Source organism: Amblyomma maculatum, chromosome 1 (genome assembly GCF_055883805.1).
Source record: "Amblyomma maculatum isolate TAMU_Amacu chromosome 1, ASM5588380v1, whole genome shotgun sequence".
In the NCBI taxonomy this organism is placed as follows: Eukaryota; Metazoa; Arthropoda; class Arachnida; order Ixodida; family Ixodidae; genus Amblyomma; species Amblyomma maculatum.
In genome coordinates this window covers 259,570,942-259,593,496 of record NC_139344.1, presented here as the reverse complement: position 1 = coordinate 259,593,496, position 22,555 = coordinate 259,570,942, and the positions used below count along the sequence as shown (strand labels likewise).

The 22,555-nt window shown below is 45.8% G+C and overlaps 1 protein-coding gene across 1 annotated transcript in view; it reads left to right on the top strand.

Annotated features, from left to right (window-relative positions):
- Positions 1–672: 672 nt before the first annotated feature.
- The window catches only part of LOC146206347 (unextended protein-like), a 47,688-nt gene continuing 25,805 nt past the window's right edge, over positions 673–22,555 (top strand). The window contains exon 1 of the mRNA XM_084591022.1: positions 673–912. Coding sequence (XP_084447148.1) covers positions 737–912 — 176 coding nt within the window. The 5' untranslated portion in view covers positions 673–736. The remainder of the gene's footprint in view (positions 913–22,555) is intronic.

Below are 22,555 nucleotides of genomic sequence, written 5' to 3'. Positions count from 1 at the left end.
GGCCGATGCGTAGTGAATTCTTGTTTTTAAATTTTGTCCTGCACCGAGCAGTTAAGTCTGTATGCGAAAAATATAAATAAAAAATAAATACTGGTGGGATTCGTCCATAAGGATAAACAGCCGAAAGCTATAAACGCACTGATGGCAAGTTTGACGGCACATTGATTCTCAATGCGTAAGCCTACAACATTCGGAACAGTTGCTTTCATAAACAACTTTCGGTCGAAAAATTCAATTGCCTAGAATTTCTCGGTATGGGTCTGATGAAACAAGTTAGCTTGGGCTTCCAGATTTTTGTCGGTTCCCTAGAAAACCGAAGACGAGTCCAGTCTTTTCCACTGGTGCTGTCTTCTTCTTCCACCTCTGCTCGAAGGTGCTACATGTTTGCTGCCGCTATCCGCGCACTGCGCGAACCACGCGTTCTCCCCGCTCGCAGACATCTCCTGTGTACGGCTGGAGGAGGAGACAGATACATCGCTATCGGCGTCGGGTCAAGTGCTCCTCGCGCGCTCATTTCCACGAGAGCCCGCGGACGGATCGATTGTTTCTAATTGTCCAGCGCCGTTTATCGCCGCCTGGGAACACGCTGATAAGCGGCTCTCGTCCGTGCACGACGCGCACGCCCTGACGTGCGTGGCACGCGTGCACAGCTGCATATCGGCGGCTCGCGAGCCTGCCCCCGCGTTCCAGTAGCGCGAGAAGACGTGCGACTCGAAAGATAACCTGCGACTCGGATATGGTAAGCGTGTGTTCCGGTTCCAGTGAAATAGGTAGCGAGGTTTTGGCCCCCGCTCTCTGCTTCGGACCCCAAGAAGACCCGCAGCTCGACGACAATGAAGACCAGCCAACATCAGCTGGATCGCGCAGCCTGGTCGTGCATCGGCGACCACGCCTCAGCCTAGGCTACTGCAGGTAATGGGGCTCTCCGAGTGCCAACGATTTTTTTTTTTTTTTAAAGCCTTCCTTCTCCCAGAGGACAAATCCTCACGCATGCATAAACCGGTGCCTCCTTCACGCACTGTAGTTTTGTACGCCTGGCCAAGTTAAAGTCATCGGAAGGCGTTGTGGAAAGAAGCGGTGTTATTATGGCGTCCTCGGTACAACAACTCTCCAAGTGTTGCTGTACTGAGGACGGCGCTATCGTGTCAAGATAGGATCCCGAGTGCACGATTCCAAATGCGGCAACCGTGCCAACAATTGCGAGCGTTCTCGTACGGGACGAAAGGAGGTGCAACACGCAATAACGCAATCTCCAATAACATGCGGAGCAACGTAAACAACCTTCTCCGCAGCGCTGCAGATTTCCTCAAAACTATTTCTATCTGAAATTCACACGGAAACACGAATTCAAGGTCATGGGGGCGATAAACCTGAATGTAAATGCCGGTCGGCTTTTAAATGTCTTGTTCGGTTCATAGGGAGAATAAATTATATTTGAAGGCTTAGTGATCGTGTCGCTCATACCTTTAAGTAATTAAGAGTTTAGTTTTTACGCGAGAGAAAACCTGCATTGTAGTTGTGCAGCAAAAAAAAAAAAAAAAAGAAAAAAAAAGAAAGTAAAGAGTGCAACCTAAAAACCCGTACGGGTGTGTGAAGTGTGTGCAGTACATACCACCACCAGGCTATTTAAATGCGCGTACAGTCTTGTTCGCCGGCGAGTGCTAAACAAGCTACCGGTTTATGTGATCCCTTTTTGTTGCGGATATTCTTCTCGTATTCTATACAATGCTAGTTATATTCGTGCCTTCTTACGGCGAATTAACGAGTTGTCTGTCATTGCAATAAAGGTAGAGCCGACGCTTTTAAATAGGAAAAAAAAAGGGGGGAAAAAAAAGTGGATCCCAGTACATTTACGAGTCTTTACGATTATCTTTCCTTTTTTTTCCCCCTTTTTATTTCATATCTGCGATTATCGCATCCAGCTTATTGCGGTAATCGCATGCCCTGATGGCTAGCAGTGTCAGCATATCTGCATTTCTTATCTGTAAAAAAAAAAAAAAAAAAAAAAAAAGCGAACTCAATTGCACTGCACGTGCAGGCTTTCATTGATATCATTGCATTTCTCTATTTCTTTTGCCCGGCAGCGTGTTCGTTTTATTAGCGTTATGGGACGCGGGAAGCCTACACATGAAAAAAAGAAAAAAAGATTCAGTGGCCGGTCTTTCCAGAAGTAGGCAACTTGGTCAAGGACTGATCAGTAAAAGTTCCTTTTGAACCTTTCCGTTGAGTGCACTGGGCGAAACGACATGCCTTAGTAAATTCTAGCGTGAGCGGAATACACGCGCTGCAGATAAAATAATTTGCTAGTAAAGCATTACTACTGATTTTTTTTTTTTTTTCTATAACGTTTGCATGTGAGTTAAGAGGCATAAAGAGACCAGGGTGGTATAGCCCTATTGGCGTGAACTTCGGACGTCTTTCACTGATGACCCAGTTGCACGCAGGAAACAAGGGAATAACGTGTCAGCCCCTTGACTGGCTATTCAACAAGTTTATTTTCACCGACGCATTGCCGTACTCAGCCGTCGGAGCACTACGGGCACGCCACGCACGTTTCGCCGTCACCGCGGCATAGCTGGTCGCGATTAGGAGGAATGGCCGAAGCGTCTTTCAGGCAGCGCAGCCTCGCCATGATTGATGAAGCGGTGGGGCGACCATCGTTGGTCGGTGGCAGCTTCGCCAGAGTTCACTCGCCGAGCCTAATGAAACGCCCGGAATAGAACGCACCATCCTGTTGGAGGAGCACAACGCGACCGCGTCCCATTATCGGCTCGGATGGCACGGTGGTTCTGTGAGTTGTCGATGCAGAGCAAAAAAAGAAAAAAAAAAAAGAAAAAATAAATAAATAAATAAATAAATAAATAAATAAATAAATAAAAAGGGAAGAGGGGGGGACTCATATAAACCCTGGCTTTAGTGCTGTAACAGCCGCGTGCTTCGCGCGCTCCCGTGGACAGTGCTTTCCCTCCTCCCAATGCCCCGCTTCGGCGCTCTGGCGGTCGAGCGCAGCCGCCGCGGAGTCGTTAGCGCGCGCAAACGATGGAGGGGTAGCGGGAAACCGGCACTGATTTGACAAATTTGAATAGCAAATTAGGGCGGCGCCGTCTGTGAACGGAGCATTTCTGCCGGCGTCGCCACAGGCCATCCTCAGATCCATGATAGCCGCGACTCTACATTCGCGCTCATTTCTTGTTCACATCGGCGAAATGATATCTCATCGTGGCCCGCGACTGCTGAGCTGATCATTGCTTCATATTGCAAGCATCGCTCACTAGATCGTTTCTCTTTGTATTTTGCCGGGATTTTCACTCGGCTGGGGAGGAACAATCGGAGAGGGGATTATCCTGGCGTGATGTTGGACAATACAGGCGCGAAACGACACGGACATCCTGTTCTCCCTTTTTGTTAATTTATTGAGAAAGAATAGGTGCAGTACCAATTTCGGAGGTTTGCTTTTATTTATAAGGTTTGACGTCCCAAACCGACTCGAGCTGTGGTTTACGCCGTAGTTAAAGGTTGTGGCGAATTTTGACCCCATAGGGTTCTCTGACGCGCGCTGACATCGCTCAGTACAAGGGCGAATTGTGTTTCGCCTCCGTCGGAACGCGGCCGCCGCGGCCAGGATCGAACCCGGGTCCACTGGCACAATAGCAGAGCCCTAACCACTCAGCCATTATGAGGGAGGTATGGTATTTATTGCGCATATATTGTTTCACGGATGTCATTATGAAACCGGAAACAATAGTGGCTGTCTCCTCCAGTGAAATGAAGCGAAACCGAGAAGTCCACTTCGAAGCCAGAGATCGTATCCCGCTGCATATCATACAATTAGTATATACATGTTCCGGAAGATATGGTGTGCTACGTTAATTAGTGCGGCCGTGCTGGTTGGGACGGGTGCGCTGGTTTATTTCTCATATGTGCTCAAGACGCGTACGCCATGTCGGGCGGCTCACAGAAATGTCACAGTGACAGCTTCCTTGCGGCTGCTTTCGATGCCTCCATGATGCCTCCTTGATCATCGGGCACTCTCACGACGAGACGACAGCGAGTGACAGCTTCTCATTGCACACGGCGTTTCGCATCAGTGCCCTTCGTTGCAGTATTGGTACATACTAAGAGGAAATGAGCAACTAGTAAATATTCACTGCTAGTTTAGGCAGCGCTGCAACAAAAACTATAGGGCATACTTAAGCTCCGCCAAAGGGCGTGAAGCGATATCGTTTCCCACACGCGATATTTTTTTTTTCATTTTTTATTTTTACTTAGCATCAGCAAACATTGTCTTTTCATTCTCAACAGCTTGACACTCCGAATGGATTTTGTTTTGTTTTTTTCAATTATTTCAATTAATTAATTTATCAAAATACTCTACATTTTTCTAATTACCATCGTCAAGCATTGGCTTTTCATTCTTAACATTTTGACGTATTTGAGCCCTCCTTTTCCAATTATTTATTTTTTCAATTATTTCAAATAATTAACTACACACTCTAAATTTTCTTAATTACCATCATCAAACATTAACTTATCATTCTGAGCGGTATAGCACCTTTGAAGCCTCCCTTACCAATTTTTAATCCTTCCAAATTCAGTTATTAATTGATTGATCAATCACACTCTAAATTAAAATCATCAAGCATTGGCTTTTCATTTTCAAAGTTTTTACACCTCTGAATACCCCTTTTTCTTTTTTTTATTAATTTCAATTAATCGAGTGATTAATTACGCACACTAATTTTTCTCAATTAGCATCATCTAGCATTGGCTTTTCATTTTGAGCATTTTTACACATTTGAACCCCCTTTTTCATTATTTTCATTTCTTCAATTAGTTCATCAATAACTACAATTATTGCAACAACTCGTCATTACATATACCACGGTGATGGCAGCGGTGACATAGATATGTCATTACTTAGTGTGCGGTAGAAGGAGGGGGTAGAAATGTTATAGAGGATAACGGTCAACTATCTGAGGAGATGAAAGATCTGATTAAGAAACGCCAAAGTATGAAAGCGTCCAACCAAACAGACAGCATATAACAGTAGCAAAGATATTAAAGCTACTCAATAAGCGCAAGGTGGCCGACATAAGGGAGCATGACATGGGGAAATTTTAGCATGTTTTAAAGAACGGTCGCAACCTGAAAGCGATAAAGAGGAAATTAGACATGCAAAAATCAGATCTATGCACTCAGGGACAAGACGGGCAATGTCATTACTAACTTGGACAAAATAATAAAGGTAGCCGAGGGGTTCCGGACCTCTAAGGTAGCCAAAGTAGTCAGGACAAAAATGAGTTTGGCTGTAGTGAGGAGCATGCAGATGTTCTGCCTTTAACGAGGGACGAGGATCAGAATGTCTTAGAAGCTATGAAATGGGGGAAAGCAGTTGGGGAAGATCAGGTAACTACAGATTTTTGAAAGACGGAAGGGATATCATGCTAGAAAAAGTGGCCCCTGTATACGCAATGCCCGGTGACATCGAAGGTACCTCAATCATGGAAGAACGCTAACATTATCTTAATTCACAAGAAAGGGGACGCTGAGGACTTGTAAAATTACAGACCAATCAGCTTACTACCCGTTCCGTACAAGATATTTACTAAGGTAATCGCTAATAGAGTGAGGACAACCTTAGACTGCAATCAAGCAAAGGATCAAGCAGGGTTTCGAAAAGGTTACTCTACTATCGATCATATCCATACCATCAACCAGGTGATAGAAAAATGCTCGGAATATAACCAACCCTTATACATAGCATTCATTGATTACGAAAAAGCATTTGACTCAGTAGGAACCTCGGCGGTCATACAGACATTGCGAAATCAGGGTACTGAAATCAGTACTGAAATATATCTACAGTGGCTGCACAGCAACCATATCTCTGCATAAAGAACTGACAAAATTCCAATTAAGAAAGGTGTTAGGCAAGGAGACACGATCTCCCCAGTGCTATTTACAGCTAGGGTGTATTCAAAGACATAGAATGAGAGCGGTTAGGCGTCAGGGTCGATGGAATCTGCGATACGCTGATGACGTTGCTTTGTTAAGTAACTCAGGGGACCAATTGCAACTAATTATTAACGATCTAAACAGGAGAAGTAGAAAGGCAGGCCTAATGATTAATATGCAGAAGACTAAGGTAATGTTGAACAGCCTGGGAAAGAAACAGCAGCTTAATGTAGGTAGGGAAGCGCTGGATGTGGTAGGCGAATATATCTACTTAGGACAGGTATAGTAACTTCAAGTCAGGGCCACGAAAGGGAAATAACTAGGAGAATAATATTGGGCTGGAGCGCATTTGGCAAGTACTCGCAGGTTAGGACTAGCAGCTTGCCAGTATCCCTCAAGAGGAAAATATATAACAGTTGCATCTTAGTGGTACTTATGAGTCCGAACCTTGGAGGCTAACGAAAAGGGCTGTGCCTAAGTTGAGGATATGCAGAGAGCTATGGAACGGAAATGGTAGGTGCAACGTTAAGAGATAGCAAGCGTGCAGAGTGGGTCAGAGAAATAACTCAAGTTACTGCTCATTCTAGTCGAAATTAGGAAGAATTGTGCAGGACGTGTAAAGCGAAATAACCGGAAGGAAGACAACACGAACGCTACTAGCAACTAATGTTTTATTGCAAACGGAGCAATAATAAGAACAATTGTAAACACCTACGCACACACATAAAAAATACACGCGAAGGTACCTACAACTGCTATGACCCTAAGGCTCTGTTAGGAATATAGGTAAGCGATCTCTTCAGCTAGAGCGAGCTAACCGAAGGTGCGATAATGCAGTCGGCACACCTTATGCTGACTGCGAACGCTTCGATAATTCCACGCATATGATGATCGCGATGGTTCTTGAGAATTTCACACTCTTGGAAGTGACCTGCGCTCGCCCTCTTAGCTACCTCGGCAATGAAGGGTGGGGTTGCTTTAGGAGCGGATGCCCTCAACGACTCGGCGTGCTCCCTCAGGCGTCCACTAAATAACTGACCGTGCGTTTGACTATCACCCTGCTGGCAATCTAGGCATTGAAGCGATTGATAACACCGACCGGTTTGGCCAACGTACAAACGATCACCAGAAAGTGGAATATCATACACTACACCCTCCTGGCATTGTAGGAAGCATGTCTAAGCAAAAAGAAGCGACATGACCACGCAACTAATAATTCATCTTAAAGCAGCGCGAAACACAAGACGAAGAGGGACAGGAAACGACACGAGCGCTTAATCGCCCGTTCCTCTTCGTCATGTGTTTCGCGCTCGTGGACTGGTAATTGAAGATCAAAAGATAAATGCTTCGGGAGAGAGATGTGTAAGCACTCCTGTTCCTTGTGTGATAAAGAACTCTCGTTTCTGAGACAACCATACTGTTAGTACAAGTAATAGCTTGTCTTTGGCGTATAAATATGCTGCATGTGTGAAATAAAATTTGTTTGAAGTTAGCGGGACTCGTGTTGTTTGTTTCTTCATGTGTCCTGTCCTACTCTGCGCTACGAACTAGCTATGATATATAGAGGCGCGCCGTGCGCCTCGGTCGGGGGAAGCGCCATGGACTCGGAGGAAGAGCAACCGAGCATCCGTGCTCGTGCGATTGTCGGTTGGCTGCATCTGACGATACGGAGGACATTGCGTTGCGAGCTGAAAGTTTACGGAGGAGAAGAGAAGGGGCTAACGCCAAAAGAGCGACGGAAACGCTGGAACGTCTTGCGAAGCGCCGCCCATAGCCAAATAAAAAGTTTCTGCTGAATAAAGAGCTTTACCATGTGTAACCATGCCTCAGCTATCGCTTCACACTAGGTTTAACCAAAGCTGAACCACAGCCATTTTTTTTTTTTTTACGAATGTCTCTCCAAAGAAAAAGTAAACCGTAATCCTGAAATCTCTGTTTTAGCAAAAGCACCACGAGACACATACTTCGTTTCACAGGTGGTTTGCGGCACAAGGAAAGGTAAGGGCGGTCCGGGACAAATCAACGTGGCGCGCATTACATGAATGTGCTCACATGAGGACAGAAACACATTCATGTATGCGCGCCGCCCTGAATGGCCCATATCGCCCTTACCGTAGCGGTTCGAACACTTTGTGAAACGGAGTCTATCCGAGCACATGCATGAGTCCCAATATTCACTCGCACTCGTTTTTGACAGGTAATAAAATTCTTTTCCAGCAAGCATTTTTAGACCTCATGATATTTATTAAAGGATTGCACTGCCACAGTTTTCATCTTTAGTTCCCTCGAGATGCTACCTGACAAGGAGAAGTTACGAAATTGCGTTGTTATAGTCTCCGAGCTGCGTTGACACCTTGCCATGTTCACTAATTTTGTAAACGAATTGCAGAATTAAAATCTGTATTTTTCCCTTTTTGTTTTTGCGTGGTTGCTTTTTTAATCTTTTCTACATTCTCCGCAACGTCGCTCTGTCTTTGCCGGAATAACACTACTAGCTATAAACAAATAAAAGTCGAGGAGAGGGAAGCCTGCGTGGTACTCTGAGATGTATGAAAGTAGAAACAGAGTTGCGGAGGGTAAATTAGATTAGGAGAAGGCAGGAAAGATTGCGGTAGCCTGGAAACCAAAAGCTCGCTCAACGCGCGGTTGTCCGTCGCGCTCAAGAGGCTTTTGCAAGGGGGCTTCCGCAAAAATACGCGAGGAAAGTGTGAAGACCCCAGCGTTGCTCGATATGGCCAGATTTTTTTTATAACACTTGCTGGATTTAAATAATCAGTTAAAGGGACAGTCTACTGAACTTTTCAGCAATATATATACATTTTTGTTGCTTCATTGGACACCTACCCAGCGTGGAGTGTGAAACACAGCATAACCAGTTAAAGCTTAATTTTTAAATATAACAGTCTCGTTTTCTCTCTGGTAGTCCGTGTCGGCAAATACTGACGTTATGGACACGACTTGTAGCTAGTATAGTAACTCCATGCAGCTCTACTGACACAGCAACTGCCACGTCGCTCAAGTTACGTGCAGAGGGTGTATTTAACCAAGATGCACAGATTTTGTTAAAATTTTATTTAAGAGTGCCAAGTCGGCTTCAAATAAGATTAAATTATAAATAAACTTAATAAACCTGGTGACATCTACTGCAGATGCCAACAATCGTTTTTTTTTTCTTTTTTTCTACAGCGGCGCTGCTGATAGCAGTGCCGAGCAGCGCCGCTACAAGTATATAGTGGCGTCCTTCGTTGTATGGTTTTCTGTTCCGAAGGCATTTTAAAAGTGAATCAAGCAAGAATAAGGAATAAAAATAGCTGTAATTTATTGAAAAAGAAAGCAGCAGGCTGGCTCAAGTTGATATGAACACAAATACCTGTCTGCATGACGGTGTGGCACAGTCATAAATGTAATGTATTCACTTCAGACGATCCAAACAAATGAAGCGTTAGTGGCAACGAAAGGATACAGTATGGCGCCACCATCTGTAAAAACCCGACTTTTGTTGTTGTTGTTGTTGTTGTTGTTGTTGTTGTTGTTGTTGTTGTTGTTGTTGTTGTTGTCGAAATTACTTATGGCACATACCCACAGAGGGGGATCGGCCAAGAATTGGGTAGCAAAGAATTTTTTTTTTTAAGTACACTTGCATAAGAAAAAAAAATTGATTTGAGGGGTAGAGGAAAGGAAATAAAACGGGAAATAAGTGAAATACAAAATGAAAAGTGGTAACACTCACGGGTGATTGACACTGTAATTGTAGAACAAGTGATGTTTAAATCCAGATAAATCTAAAATATTGTCACGCTTCTTCCTCCTCTTCTGCCACACCATCACAACGGCCCATATGTGGTTGTCAAATGCATTAGTGATTTAACTTATGCAATAGCCCGCTTGACAGCATCGGGTCGCCGGTCTGCCAAAACCGAACTATGTCATGTTGCCCGCTTGAAGCCGTGTCAGCCTCGCACGACTCACGAACACGCCCAGAGGGCTTCGTCTGAGTAGGGGGGAAATGTCACGCTACTGACGACGATGAAGGGTTGTGATGGTGTGGCAGAAGAGGAGGAAGAAGCGTTGGTTTCTGGGCGCTAGTAGGCTTCATCTTGTTCCGCTACATCAGCACTGTAAATAAACACCCCTTCTTATTACATTGTAACAATATAAATTCCTGGTTAAACCACTAGTTCTTTCCTCCATACTGCCACCAAGTGTAAGATATGCCACTAAGGGGTAGGTAATGATAGTGATGAGAAAGAGGGAGGGTCTCTCTCTCTCTCTCTAGACACAAAGAGAGGATCTCTCTCTAGAGAGAGACAGTGAGGCTCTTTTCCTCTACCTCTCATCCTCTTCCTCTTTCCATCTCCTCTCTCCCTCTGCCCCTACCCCACTCTCCCTCCTCTCGACTCCACCTCCCTCTCCCTATGAGAAAGAGAATAGAGAGACTCTCTTCTATAGAGAGAAATACTCTCTGGCTCTCTGCTCTCTCCCTCTCTAGAAAGAGAGTAGTAAGAAAGGGAAATAATCTGTCTTTCCCTCTCCCTCTCTCTGAGCCTCCCTGACTCTCTCTTTCCCGCTCTCGCTCTCTTTCGCTCGAGGAATCAGGGGCGTTCCAAGGATCACACAGGGCGGCCAAATTAATTTCGCCTTGCGCTGCACTCGTCTCCGGCCGTAGACTGTAAATGTATTGACCGCTTGCAGCTGAATTTCAATTCAGGATCACAATTTTGGTGGAAAAATGCGTCGAAAAGTAGCGATCCAAAAATATTAAAATTTGTAATATTGACCAGTGTGTTAGATGTGGAAGACGAAAGAACATATGCAGTAGGTATATAGAACGTTCCAGTGTAGTCCCGTTCTTGATGCGATCGTTCAGCCGCTGCAATACTTATCTGCGCGTTTGCGCTATTGCATCCTGTACTGATAGTAACAACTGTTACAATTTTTTTACACTCGCCTCCGGCAGTAGACTGTCTCTCTAAAATATATTGACCACTTGCAGCTGAATTTTAATTCAGAAACACAATATTTGGATAAAAATGTGACGAAAAGTGGCGACCCAAGAATATTAAAATTTTTAATATTGACCAGTGTGTTAGATGTAGAAGAAAGAACATATGCAGTAGGCATATAGGATGTTGAAGTGTAGGCCGGTTCTTGGTGCGCTCTTTCAGCCGCTGCAGTACTTCTCTGCACTTTTGCGCTTTTGTATTTTGTACTTCTAAGTAACAGCATGTTACAATATTTAAACATGTAACGATGAGCTGAGATTAAATATCGATATTCTGCTCGAGCACTCATGTTGGAGAATTTTGAATGCACCTATAAGAGGGTTTATTCGAACCGATAGCAGTGTTTATTCTATAGGTGGTATGCACTGGCCCACAGCCGCCACGGCGCTGCGGGGCTACGACACCGCTCGCCATTTTGGCGGTGCACGTACCCAGCATCAGCGCATTGCTGGTGCGGGTCTCGTGGTTGTTGCGCTTTGTAACTCGTGGTGCGCACTGCCGGCCACGGTCACACAGGTGGCGTTTGGACAGCAAAACGTTTGGATTACTGCGCGTTGCAGCTAGTTGGGAAAAACGATTCATGATGGTGTTCTGCACAGACGACCTAGTGCATTCTGCTGGTGCGAGTATCGGGTCTCGTGGTCGCAGTGCTTTTTATGCGGATCGTGTGGCAGCAAAAAGTGTGCTGCCTTGTCAATAGCACTGCGCCTGACCTGCGGAAGTGATGAAACAGGAGCGAGTACTCGAAAGGTCTGTCCAGCGTTGAACGCGGCGACAGATACGTGGCAAAGGTCAGGAAATGGGGTGCCGACGACCCTTGTTGCACTGACCAACAACGAGTTGACCGACGATGTGGAAATCAACCACGTGTGGATGCAGGTCACATATACTACTATTTTGTCCGCAGCACTAGCTTTTTCACCAGAGAGAAGTTAAGATGAAAAAAAAAAAAAAACATAATTCTTTGCACTAGCACAATCACATTGCGAGTGGTCTGATTAAGCAGCGAAAGGTTAAATTGCTGCACGATGGTAACGTCGTTGTGATCGGACAGGTTTTTTCCAACCACGTATTTCGAGCCACTCCTGAGGATGCGTTAAATTTCGCCACGCTTCTGCTTTATGTGTTTTTTCAGGTGCACCATTCGCAGTAATTTCGCGAAAGACCGCTGCTTCCATCGAGCCAGTCCTGAGCATGCGTTAAATTTCGCCATTTTCTGCTCTATGTGTTTTCAGGTGCGCCATTCGCAATAATTTCGTGAAAGATCGATGCTTCCATCCATTGCTCCTTATTAAGGCTGATGGCCAAGTTGTCCACGGCCACTGTACGCCGAAGGCTGTTTTATGGGAGGCACGCTCTATCATTGGAGCGGTCTTTTTTTTTTTTTTTTTCACTTAGAGACGGTGGTAAACCGACCCCGCAAACGGTCCGGGGTCGGTAATCACAGACCTTACGCGTGCCCGTTCTCGACATCGTGTGTATACCTAAAAAAGAAATCAACCCTGTGTCGTCGGATTCCACAAATCAGCGGTTCGATTGCTTCCTTCTCCCTCCCTCTTCATCCCATATATCCGTGTAAAATTTTGATTCGCACCTGTCATTTGCAGCCTCCCCAAAAAGCGCCGTCGTCTTGTAGTCAAACTCGGCGCCCAGTCGGGTGCCCCTCGCCCATGTAGTATCCAGATCGTCAATTAAAGTTCGAAGCACCATGCATAGGACCAAATGCATTCGTCAGAGCTTCAAAATGGAAGGCCTTCGATTTTGCCTCTCTCCTGACACTTCGCTCAACTGTTATGAAATGCGCACCACACACGCGGTAGTGGGTCACCGAGTCGTTCGGGTCCTCTCTACGAATTCGTTTCAGCCATGCAGCTCACCGCTTTACCGAAAACGCTATAGTCTTCGAGCACCCTCACTGCCTTGGCTTTTATATCGAGAACCCCACATGGCGGCAAATTTTCATCGTTGCATCCGTTTCGTGACCGGTTCGTGCAGCCGTAAACTGCTCAGAACACCATCATGAACCATTGTTTCCTAACTGGCTGCAACGCGCATCAGTTTAAACATTTTGTCGTCCAAACGCCACCGCGGGGCCGTGGCCAGCAGCACACACCGAGTCGCAAACGATGTGCTGCAACCATGAGGCCCGCACCAGCACGAGACACAACATTCTCATCAGCAATGCACTAGGTCGTCTGCTACGTGCACCGCTCAAATGGCGGGCGACGTCGGTGCACCGCGACGCCGCGGCGCGGCTGTGCGCCAGTGCATACCACTTAGAATGTCATTTCATCTCTGATATATACAGGGTGTTTGCCGTAACTTGAAACGATTATTTAAAATAAGCGGAGCACTGCAGCGGAGCACCAACGACATATTGTTGAGTGACATGTATTAGCCCTGACTGTTTTTTTATGTTCCATGATTTAGTTAACTAAGATGAATTATGCAAAATATTTAATATTCAGTTCAGGGCCAAGCCATCTCCATTAATTTCGAAAGGGGGTTCAGAAACAATCGACACTTTGTTTTCTAGTAACTTATACAGTGTGGACAAAAAATTTCCGAGAGCACTCTTGAGCGTATACACTGCAGAAATGCGAAAGCCTGGGCGTTACTGCTGCATAGGGAGCATCACGTTTGCTCTTATTATCAATATCAACTCATTATCATCGCTACTATCATCCTTGTCATTATCACTAATTCCAGCGTCATTGTTATCGCTGCTATCATCCTCACTGTAGACAAGCAGAAGTAGGACATGCTTTTCAGGATCCCAAGCGTAGTTGGTTAAAGCGCTCGGTTGGGGATCCGAGGGATCGAGGTTCGATTCCCGGTGGAGACAGGATTTTTATTTTTCTGATGAGGTCATCATGAGATAGTTTGATTGGCATCTACAGTGTGACTGGACGGACGCCGACAGTATGTGCCATTAAAAGTTTTCGCTTTAAAATTTTGGTGACGGCAGACCGCCGTTCTAAAGCGGCGGCCGATATACTAGGTGGCGCAGTGCGTGCATCGAGATTAGAGTCACTGAATCGAGATTGCGCTGGGCGATGATAGTTGCATGCGCCTCCTATAAGCCTGCTCTTGCCCTCCTGATCAGCCATCCGATAGCGATAGCAGCGCGCGATCACGAGGGGCCTTTATATCGCATCTTTTGAAGCGAAAGCGTCACTACGGCAGGTAAATCGAGCCGTCGGGTATGCACGGTTTTCACCTTTAGGAAGATGTCGAGGTCAAACTTCTGTGTTAAGACCTGGTGGTCGCCATGTAATTGGGGCATAGGCACGTAGGCCACCAAATGGCCCGTGACCACTGCCAAGGTCAAAGTCACGAGACTTAGAGGTCAAACTTTTGTGTTAAGCCTAGTGGTCGCCATGTGACTATGGTGCATAGTCACGAAGGCCACCAAGTGGCCCATAACCTAGGTCAAGGTCACGGGATTTAAAGGTCAAACTTCTGCTGGTCGCCATGTGACTTTTGGGCATAGTCACGTAGCCCACAAAATGGTCCATGACCTCTGCCAAGGTCAAGGTCAGAAGATTTAGAAGTCAAACTTCTGTGTTAAGCCTGGTGGTGGCCATATGACTTTGGGGCATAGTCACGTGACCACTGACGACGTCAAGGTCATGATACTTAGAGGTCAAACTCCTGTGTTAAGCCTGGCGGTCGTCATGTGACTGGGCATAGTCACGTAGGCCACAATAGCCTGTGACCACTGTCAAGGTCACGTGAGGTGACGTCAGTGTGACGTGGAAGTAGAGGGGCGATACGTATATAATTAGGAGCCCCCTGGGTTACAACACTGCGCGAGATGGAGGAGGACGAACACACTGCTACGATAGCGCGTCGGAATGCGAAGGCATGTCGGAGTGAGGCCCTGAAAAGGCGGCATGCCAAGAGATCGATGAAGAAAGGGCTTTACGTTAAGAAAAACGCACAACGTGTTTAATCCAAGCTTGACAATGAGCGTAGCCATGTAGTACATGGAGTTTTCGCTTCCCTCCAGTGTTAACCAAAGTTTAACCACCAGCAAATTTTTATAAAATAGGTGGAGCATGGTCTGTTTCCCTTTTCGTTTGCTAATCATTTCCAACTTCTTGCTTGCGATACAGGCCTCGTTTTTAGAAAGTGCCCGTTAAGATGGGGACTTAGTCTCGACAAAGAAACTTGGTCCGCATACTTTAATTTCGAGCGTTAGCGCGCAACGATCGGAAGCAACAATTCCCATTTGGCGTGCCGAAAACAGAGAAGGAATCCTTAAGCAACGTATTTATTGACACGAAACATATATCTGGTAAAGGAAAACAAACACGTTCTGGGCACCACTAGCAAAAGAACAACTTCTTGTCCAGTGGCTGTACGCCCAGCAGGACGGCCGCGTGGCTTCAGCAGCGCGAGCATAGAAAAAGCGACTACTCAAGCCCAACCGCGAAATAGGCACATTTATATCGACAATAAACTTGTTTATTCATCCTCCTCCCGCAAAACGAGGGACCAGGAAGTGACGCGATACATATAGGACGCGCATGCGCATTCGCCCAGCACAACGTCGACGCGCGCACTGGACCGCTTAGTGCCTGGGAGGCAGCTTTGAAATGGCACTGCGGAATATCGGAAAATTTTGTCCATGACTATCTCCTACATGGTCATTTTTTTTTTCTTCTAGCATTTAAAGACAGCCTGTGAAGTAATTAAAACTATGCTACGGTATGTAGCGCTGCAAGAGCGTTTCGGACAAGGAGGATATAAAAAAACTGCTGGAGTGGAAGTTTAATGGACTAGGGTGAAGCCTGCGGCGGCCATCTTGTGGTGGGCAAGAATTGACCTGCCAAACGATTGGAAGCGCTATTCGCGGGCGTCGCCAGTGTGTTTCAAGTGCTTAAAGCATTTTTAAGTTCTAATGCAATGTTGTGGGCTACCAGCTGAACAAGCCTTAATTAATTGCAAGTCTTAATTAAACATGGTGAATTAATTAACTGCTAATGAACTTTAGACTTTACACATCATCGAGTCATATGTCGTTAGATAGCGTATGTCGAGTATAAGTGCACTGGCTCGACCTAATAACTAATTAATTATGCTAATTAGATAATTGCCTATAACTATTAAAATACATGCACTGACTACAAGTCATATACCGTTGAATAGCTTATGCCGAGTACAAGTGCTCTAGACTAACTGCACGTCTTAATTAATTACCGCTAATTAGTCAATTGTGAATAAACCTGATTTGAATGTTATCCTTTCAAGTCATATATCGTGGTGTAGCTTATATGGAGTACAGTTGTACTAAACTAATATTATTGCAATTAGCATTAATTAATTAGCGCAGTTAGCGGTAAATAAAACGTGCAGCTAGTCTAGTGCTGTTGGACTTGGCATAAGCTATCCAACGATATACGACTTGTAGTTATAGCATGCATTTTAATATCTATTCACTATTATGCAATTAGCAGTAATTAACTAACGCAATTAGCGGTAAATAATTAAAACGTGCAGCTAATCCAGTGCTGTAGGACTTGGCATAAGCTATCCAACGATGTACGACTTGTAGCTATAGCATGCATTTTAATATCTATTCACAATTATGCAATTAGCAGTAATTAACTAGAGCAATTATCGGTAAATAATTAAAACGTGCAGCTAGTCTGGTGCTGTTGGACTTGGCATAAGCTATCCAACGATATATGACTTGTGGCTATAGCATCTATTTTAATATTTATTCACAATTTTGCAATTAGCTGTAATTAATTAGCGCAAAACGCTAGTAATATGCTCAGGAATCATTCATGACGCCATACACCAACATTAATCCAAGCAGCATTGCCATGCAGTAAAGAAATATCCGTAAACGGGCCGCGCGCTTGACTGCGGCTGCGGCGGCTGCTGCCTGTATGTTTTGCCCCTCCCAAGATGGCGGTGCGTTGGCGACACTTTTTGGACGTCACCTCCACTCCAGAAGTTTTTATATATCCTCTTTGGGCTTTGGGTTAGGATCACGAAGCGTGCACGATTGCGTCCGAAAAGAGCGGCTGACGCCACTGTCAGCGCAGCCTCGAAAGTGCGCCAGTATATTTTGTCGCAGCATGGGAAGTGCGACTGGGTGGGCGATAGTTTATGACAAAGTCTCCTATATTATCCATGCCTGGTTATGGGCACCGATACCGAAGGTTTTGCGCTAACGCTTGCCGCTATCGCCTAGAGCTACCGCGCGAGCGCCAGTACGGATACGCAGATCAACCTGAGAGCGGCAGATGGCGACACATTCCCGTCAAATGCCGGCTGACTCTGTGCGAAGGGGCTGCTAGCGCGTGCGCCGGTTACGGCGCGCGGTAGCGGTAAGGGTAGCGGCGGTAGCGCTAACCTAAACGTCTTCTCCCGCGCTGCGGCGAGATAGTAGCCGCCGGTAGTGTCAGCACTGGTCAGCACGTTGTTTAGGGGGGGCTATACTTTCTTTCAATTCTTCCTGCGTTCCTATGGAGAAACAGCATGAGCGCGGAAATTTTGCAGCCTCTGCCAGCAATAAAACGCTTCAATATTGGAATATGCTTCTTTTATTTAATTACTTAATTATAAGCAAGCAGGAATTTTCATGCCGCTAATTGCAGTGGATATTAAGTGATCTCAGTTAATTTCCTAACACAGAGGCATGCGTCGTCTGCTTCAAAAGCAACGGAGACGGCACCGCAGAGAACACACGAGGTAGGTTGCCTCGTCTGACAAAGAGCTGTTTAGCACCTTCCTGTCACCAACAACAATCCCTGGTTGCATACTCAGCAACTCAACTGACAGGGGTATGGTGATGTGGAGGAGCGACTTGCACATTCCTTTCGACTGCAACTGCACATCAGTACCTTGATCCACTGTCTTGAATATTTTGCGCATTTGGCTACGGCAAGCAGATCATAATTATGCGCTCACCGCGAAGAAGTGCTTTTTACTCTGCTGCAGCAGCGGCTACGCGCCATGCAAAGACGGTATTGTTCTCCAGCACACCTGATGAAGGAATTAGCGCAGGACTATAAAGGGACGTGCCTCCAGCCTAAAAAGATTCGATCAATACTCGCGAACATAATATATGTATTGAAATTAGGTGCTTGTACCAAGCGCAACCCTAGAAAAAGTCGCTCCAGTACTAGTACTGCTCCTTGTGGCCGCACCGTGCGTAGTAATAAGCGCCTCACGGCGCTCTCGGATCGCCTCGCCCACCGCGCCTTAGGCAGCTCGAGTGGGTAGGTGGGCAGCCTAGCATCGAGGCTCCCTAGGGCAGCCTAGGGAGCCTCAATGCAAACGCCCTTTTTTCAGGCTGGTGCCAGCTCCAAAAAGAGCGGCGCGAGTGGCCGCCAGATTTGGTGAGCCAGCCACACTGTGCGGGCAGCGGGCGGGTAGCGGCCGCTAAATTTAGCGGGCCGCAATTCCGCGCGTGCGCATTGTCAGCCTCACTATTACCTTATCCGGTTATGGTCCCCTATGCTAAATCTTCTTTCCTCACCCCCAGGGTGACAGTGCTCCCCCTTTTATTCTCGCGTTAAGAATGCCCGAAAACCTGGGCCGGCTTGCACGATAAAGTCCGAGCTAAGTCCAGACTTAAGTGGTGTCTTTAGAAAGACCAAGCTTATTTAAGACGGCTCGTGTTCCGAACGTCGAACGCTTCGGGTTCATGTTCACTAGAGTGGCTTCCCAGAACGGCCTCAGCAACCACTTAGGGCATTTTCCTCGTAACACAATCTTAAGCCGCAAAAAGCAATGGCACGGATTTTACACAACGCAAAATTGACGGAATGTGTACATCTTACAGCAGGGACAGTGCCAGCGCATCCCTGTATTTCCCTAATTTCTCTACTTAGACACCTGGCGTTCTTGTGTCTTAACCAAGACAGCACTAGAGTCGTAACCATACAAGCGACTTATTCAAGTCAGGACTGAAGCCCAGTCTTGACTCCAGTCTTAAGCGGCCATGCTAGTGGCCTATTCTTTAGACTCCAGTTAAGTCTGGACTTAGCTAAGATAGTCTTAAGATTGTTTTGTGCAAGCGGGCCCTGTTCTCTCCAAATGGCCTGTGCGACGGGAACTGCATCCGAAGCTGCATGGACTGTGTTAGATGCATGCGCTGCATTTAACTATTATCCCTGAGTCAGGTTCTGTCGCTATTGTGCATAATTCCTACCTCGCAGGGAAGCTGACATGCGAGACATCAGAGTCAACCACTTCGCGTCGGGCGACAGAACTAGGTGTCCGCCGCGATGAATGAATTAGTGATAGGCTTCAATGAGGCGCACGCATCAAATTGTACTAATCGCAAGTGTATATCGCCACGAAGAACAAAACGCAGCTCATGAAGCCAGGGTCTTGTAGATGCAAGCGCCTCAGTGCAGGAATCGGCTTCATCGCGACGAACATCTAGTTTATGGCGCGCGTCGCGATGCGGCGCTCGCCGCCCGGTCATGGAGACAGCAATCTTGAACAGCTACACGGAGCATGACCGGGCGGGGAAAATATAGGAGGCTGTGTGTATTTTTTTGTTCACTTATTTCGCTCTAGTATTTTTTTCGTCCACTAAAGTTAATTAATTAGTGAAAACTAATTAGCTATTTTGTAGTTATTGGGCGAGAGAGAAAACGTGTAAATGCAAAAGTTGTAGATCTTGAAAAACGGATAGCTACGTTGTTTCCATCACGCTACGGCTTACGCCGCCCTACTTATAGGCCTTCAAAAAAATGCTGTCACGTGACCAGCTGTTATTTTAAATAATTCGCCAAGTGCATACAGCCAGCTTCATCGTAGAGAGTCCGGCCCAGAAAAGCCGATTTTTTAAATCTCGGGTGCGACTCGAGGCTTTAAAATGACAGAACATATGAATTTAGGCCTGAATTGTTTTTCGGCGCAGTTGAAAGATTTATGCCTAAACTTCTCGATTTCATAATGGTTTTGGTAGAAACGCTGTAGAAAATTTTTACTGAGAATTTTTCGATCAGTGCATGCGTTCGTTTTTATGTAGTCCGATGCTGGAAACCGTGAGCAGCGACCGCGATGACGACTGGTGGTCGACAAAAAATACGTACCGAAAATAAATATAAATTTCACTTACAAGGAAGTAATTCGGCATTTGTTTGCTTAGAGTAACGTCCTTTTCAGTTTCACACTTAAGGCTGTTACGGCACAATCACGTACGCCTCGTCGATGAAAGTCTGACTGGGTACTATCATCGCTTCATTCGCGGAATTCCAAACACTGTGGTGCCATCTAGTGGCAAAACCTGAAAGCATGCCTCTCTCGGTGCGAAAGGAGGGGTGGTTTTTATTTAAGGAAGCAGTGGAGAGAACGCAAAATATAATGAATTATGACAAGTACTCCTAGAAGAAAAAAGCAGTGTGTACTTGCGAAATTCAGCGATATTTTGCTCACATGTAGTCACGTGGGGTACTACACCGAAAGTAATAGGTTTTCTCCGCTAGATAGCACCTCAGTTGTTTTTATGTAATCTTCAATGGGGAAATTAAAATTGCAAAGCCTCTTTTCTTTGATATTGTAGTGTTCGATATGTACTATATGAGGCAATGTCTTTTCATCTCCACCATAGTATCATGACATATTTTGGACACTCGTCTGTCCCTTTAAAGTGACGCCACAGTCACGAGGAAGTTTTTGCACCAGGTGTCGTTTTCAGCTGGTAAAAATATCACTTTTCGTAAACGCTAGTTTGATAGAAGCAACGTAGCTACCTGTTTTTCGAGAAGATCTGCAACTTTTGCATTGACACTTTTTCTCTCAGCCAATAATTACAAAAAATAGCTAATTAGTGTTCACTAATTGACTGATTTTAGCGAAGAAAAAAATACAAGAGGTTAGCATCGGCGACTCTGAACAGCTCTGAATTGGTTTCACTCTGCTAGAGCTAACCATATATTTAAAAATCTTGGTCCAAGTTAGCTGGGACACCCTATTTATGGTACTTGCGGCTACATCGGAGCGCCCATATGTTGCTTTCGAGTTGATCAGTGTGCATTTTTCAGTGTTTTCACAGGCTTTGGCAGGCAAAATTACCAAAGTCCTTGAAATGACCCATCACTTTTTGTGCCTATTGCGTGCCTTCGTGGCGGACCATACAGAGGTATATTCATCGCTATGCCACCGCCCTTCGCTCCTCCTGTGTAGGGGTGCTGCGCGCCGCTGCAGAGTCGTGTCCTGTTTGCAGTAACGGAAACGCCCCATACAGTAGTACTATTAGACTTCGGTACTGTAGCTGCTACTTCTCTGTCCTCAGGGCTTTTGTTTGTCGCGTTGCGCGCGTGCCATTCGTTTCGTGAGATACGCTGAGATACGATCCGGTGCATTCTCTACCCTTATATGGCCATCTTCTACTGTCCGCGTACAGGTATGCGTGCTCAAGACAACGGTGGCAACTCTAGCCAGTAAGATCGATGTCTTGCCTGATTCAAGGCAGCTTCCTTCAGAGTGTCAGCTGTCTCGCGCCACGCGGTGCGCTCTTCGTGTTTCAGAAAACAATCGGGATTCAAGAGACACCAGGATGTGTATCCGAAACTCTCTTGGAATGCGAAGCATCTACCTAGTAGATATGATCAAATGCTGCTGCCTGTACAGATGTTATTTGGCCTGAAGGCGTTTTCGCTACTTTAAAATATGAAACTTGAAAAATGTCATTGAGGCAATAATGATAAGTTTAAAAGCGGTGATGCTCCGTAGAGGTCCATTAGCATTGGGGATTGAGGGATACTTCCTAGCTGGCGTATAAAGAACCACGAAATTCACGAAATTAAATTTGAAAGCCTCACTCTCTCGCTTTCCTTTACACAAAAATGCTGTTTAATCCGCACTGCACTTAGATAAACCCTCCTGCACGAATCCATGCGTGTTCTAAATTCTGATCCCATGCATGTGCAAGGAACTGCACAAAGGCTGTCACTAAAGAAACGTTTGGTGCGTTTTCGTTACGCCACCTGCAAGTACTCACCATAGAGCCCTTGCCCGTTAGCGGATTCTCGGTGAAAGCATTATTCTTTCACTATACATTGCTCCATGAGTTCCATGGTAGGTTAACCCTTTGCCAAAAGTTTAGATCACAGAGGGTCTACTTTTGAGCTATACTATGTGGCTCGTAATGCATTTCCAGGTTTCCAAACTTGCTGAAGGCAAGAGTTTTCGTCCTACCCTCTTCAATGGCTAGGACATGCTCGATTGTTAAAGAAGTCATAATATACGGCATAAAAGCAAACCCTCTGGGCTCAACTTTTGATAAAGGCTGTATGTCTCGAGGATGTGTAGGCTATATGTCTTACTGACGGAGCGCGAATGAAATTTAGGATGCTTCTTCATTTCTTTCGGGACAACTGTTTATTAGCAATTAAGCTGATGGTTAAGGTCGGTTAAGTCCATCTTTCTTCTTCCGTCTTCCTCGTCCGGGTTGCTGGTCATGGAGGAAGGAAAGAACTTAGTAGAGGCCCTGACGCCATTTTTTTTTGAAGCCGGAGCGGCCGCGCCGCGACCGGATGCCGCGACGTCTCTCTTCGTTTACCCTCCGCATTCTCTTTCTCCGCGACGCTCACGTACCTAGGGCCCTTAGCAACGCTGTT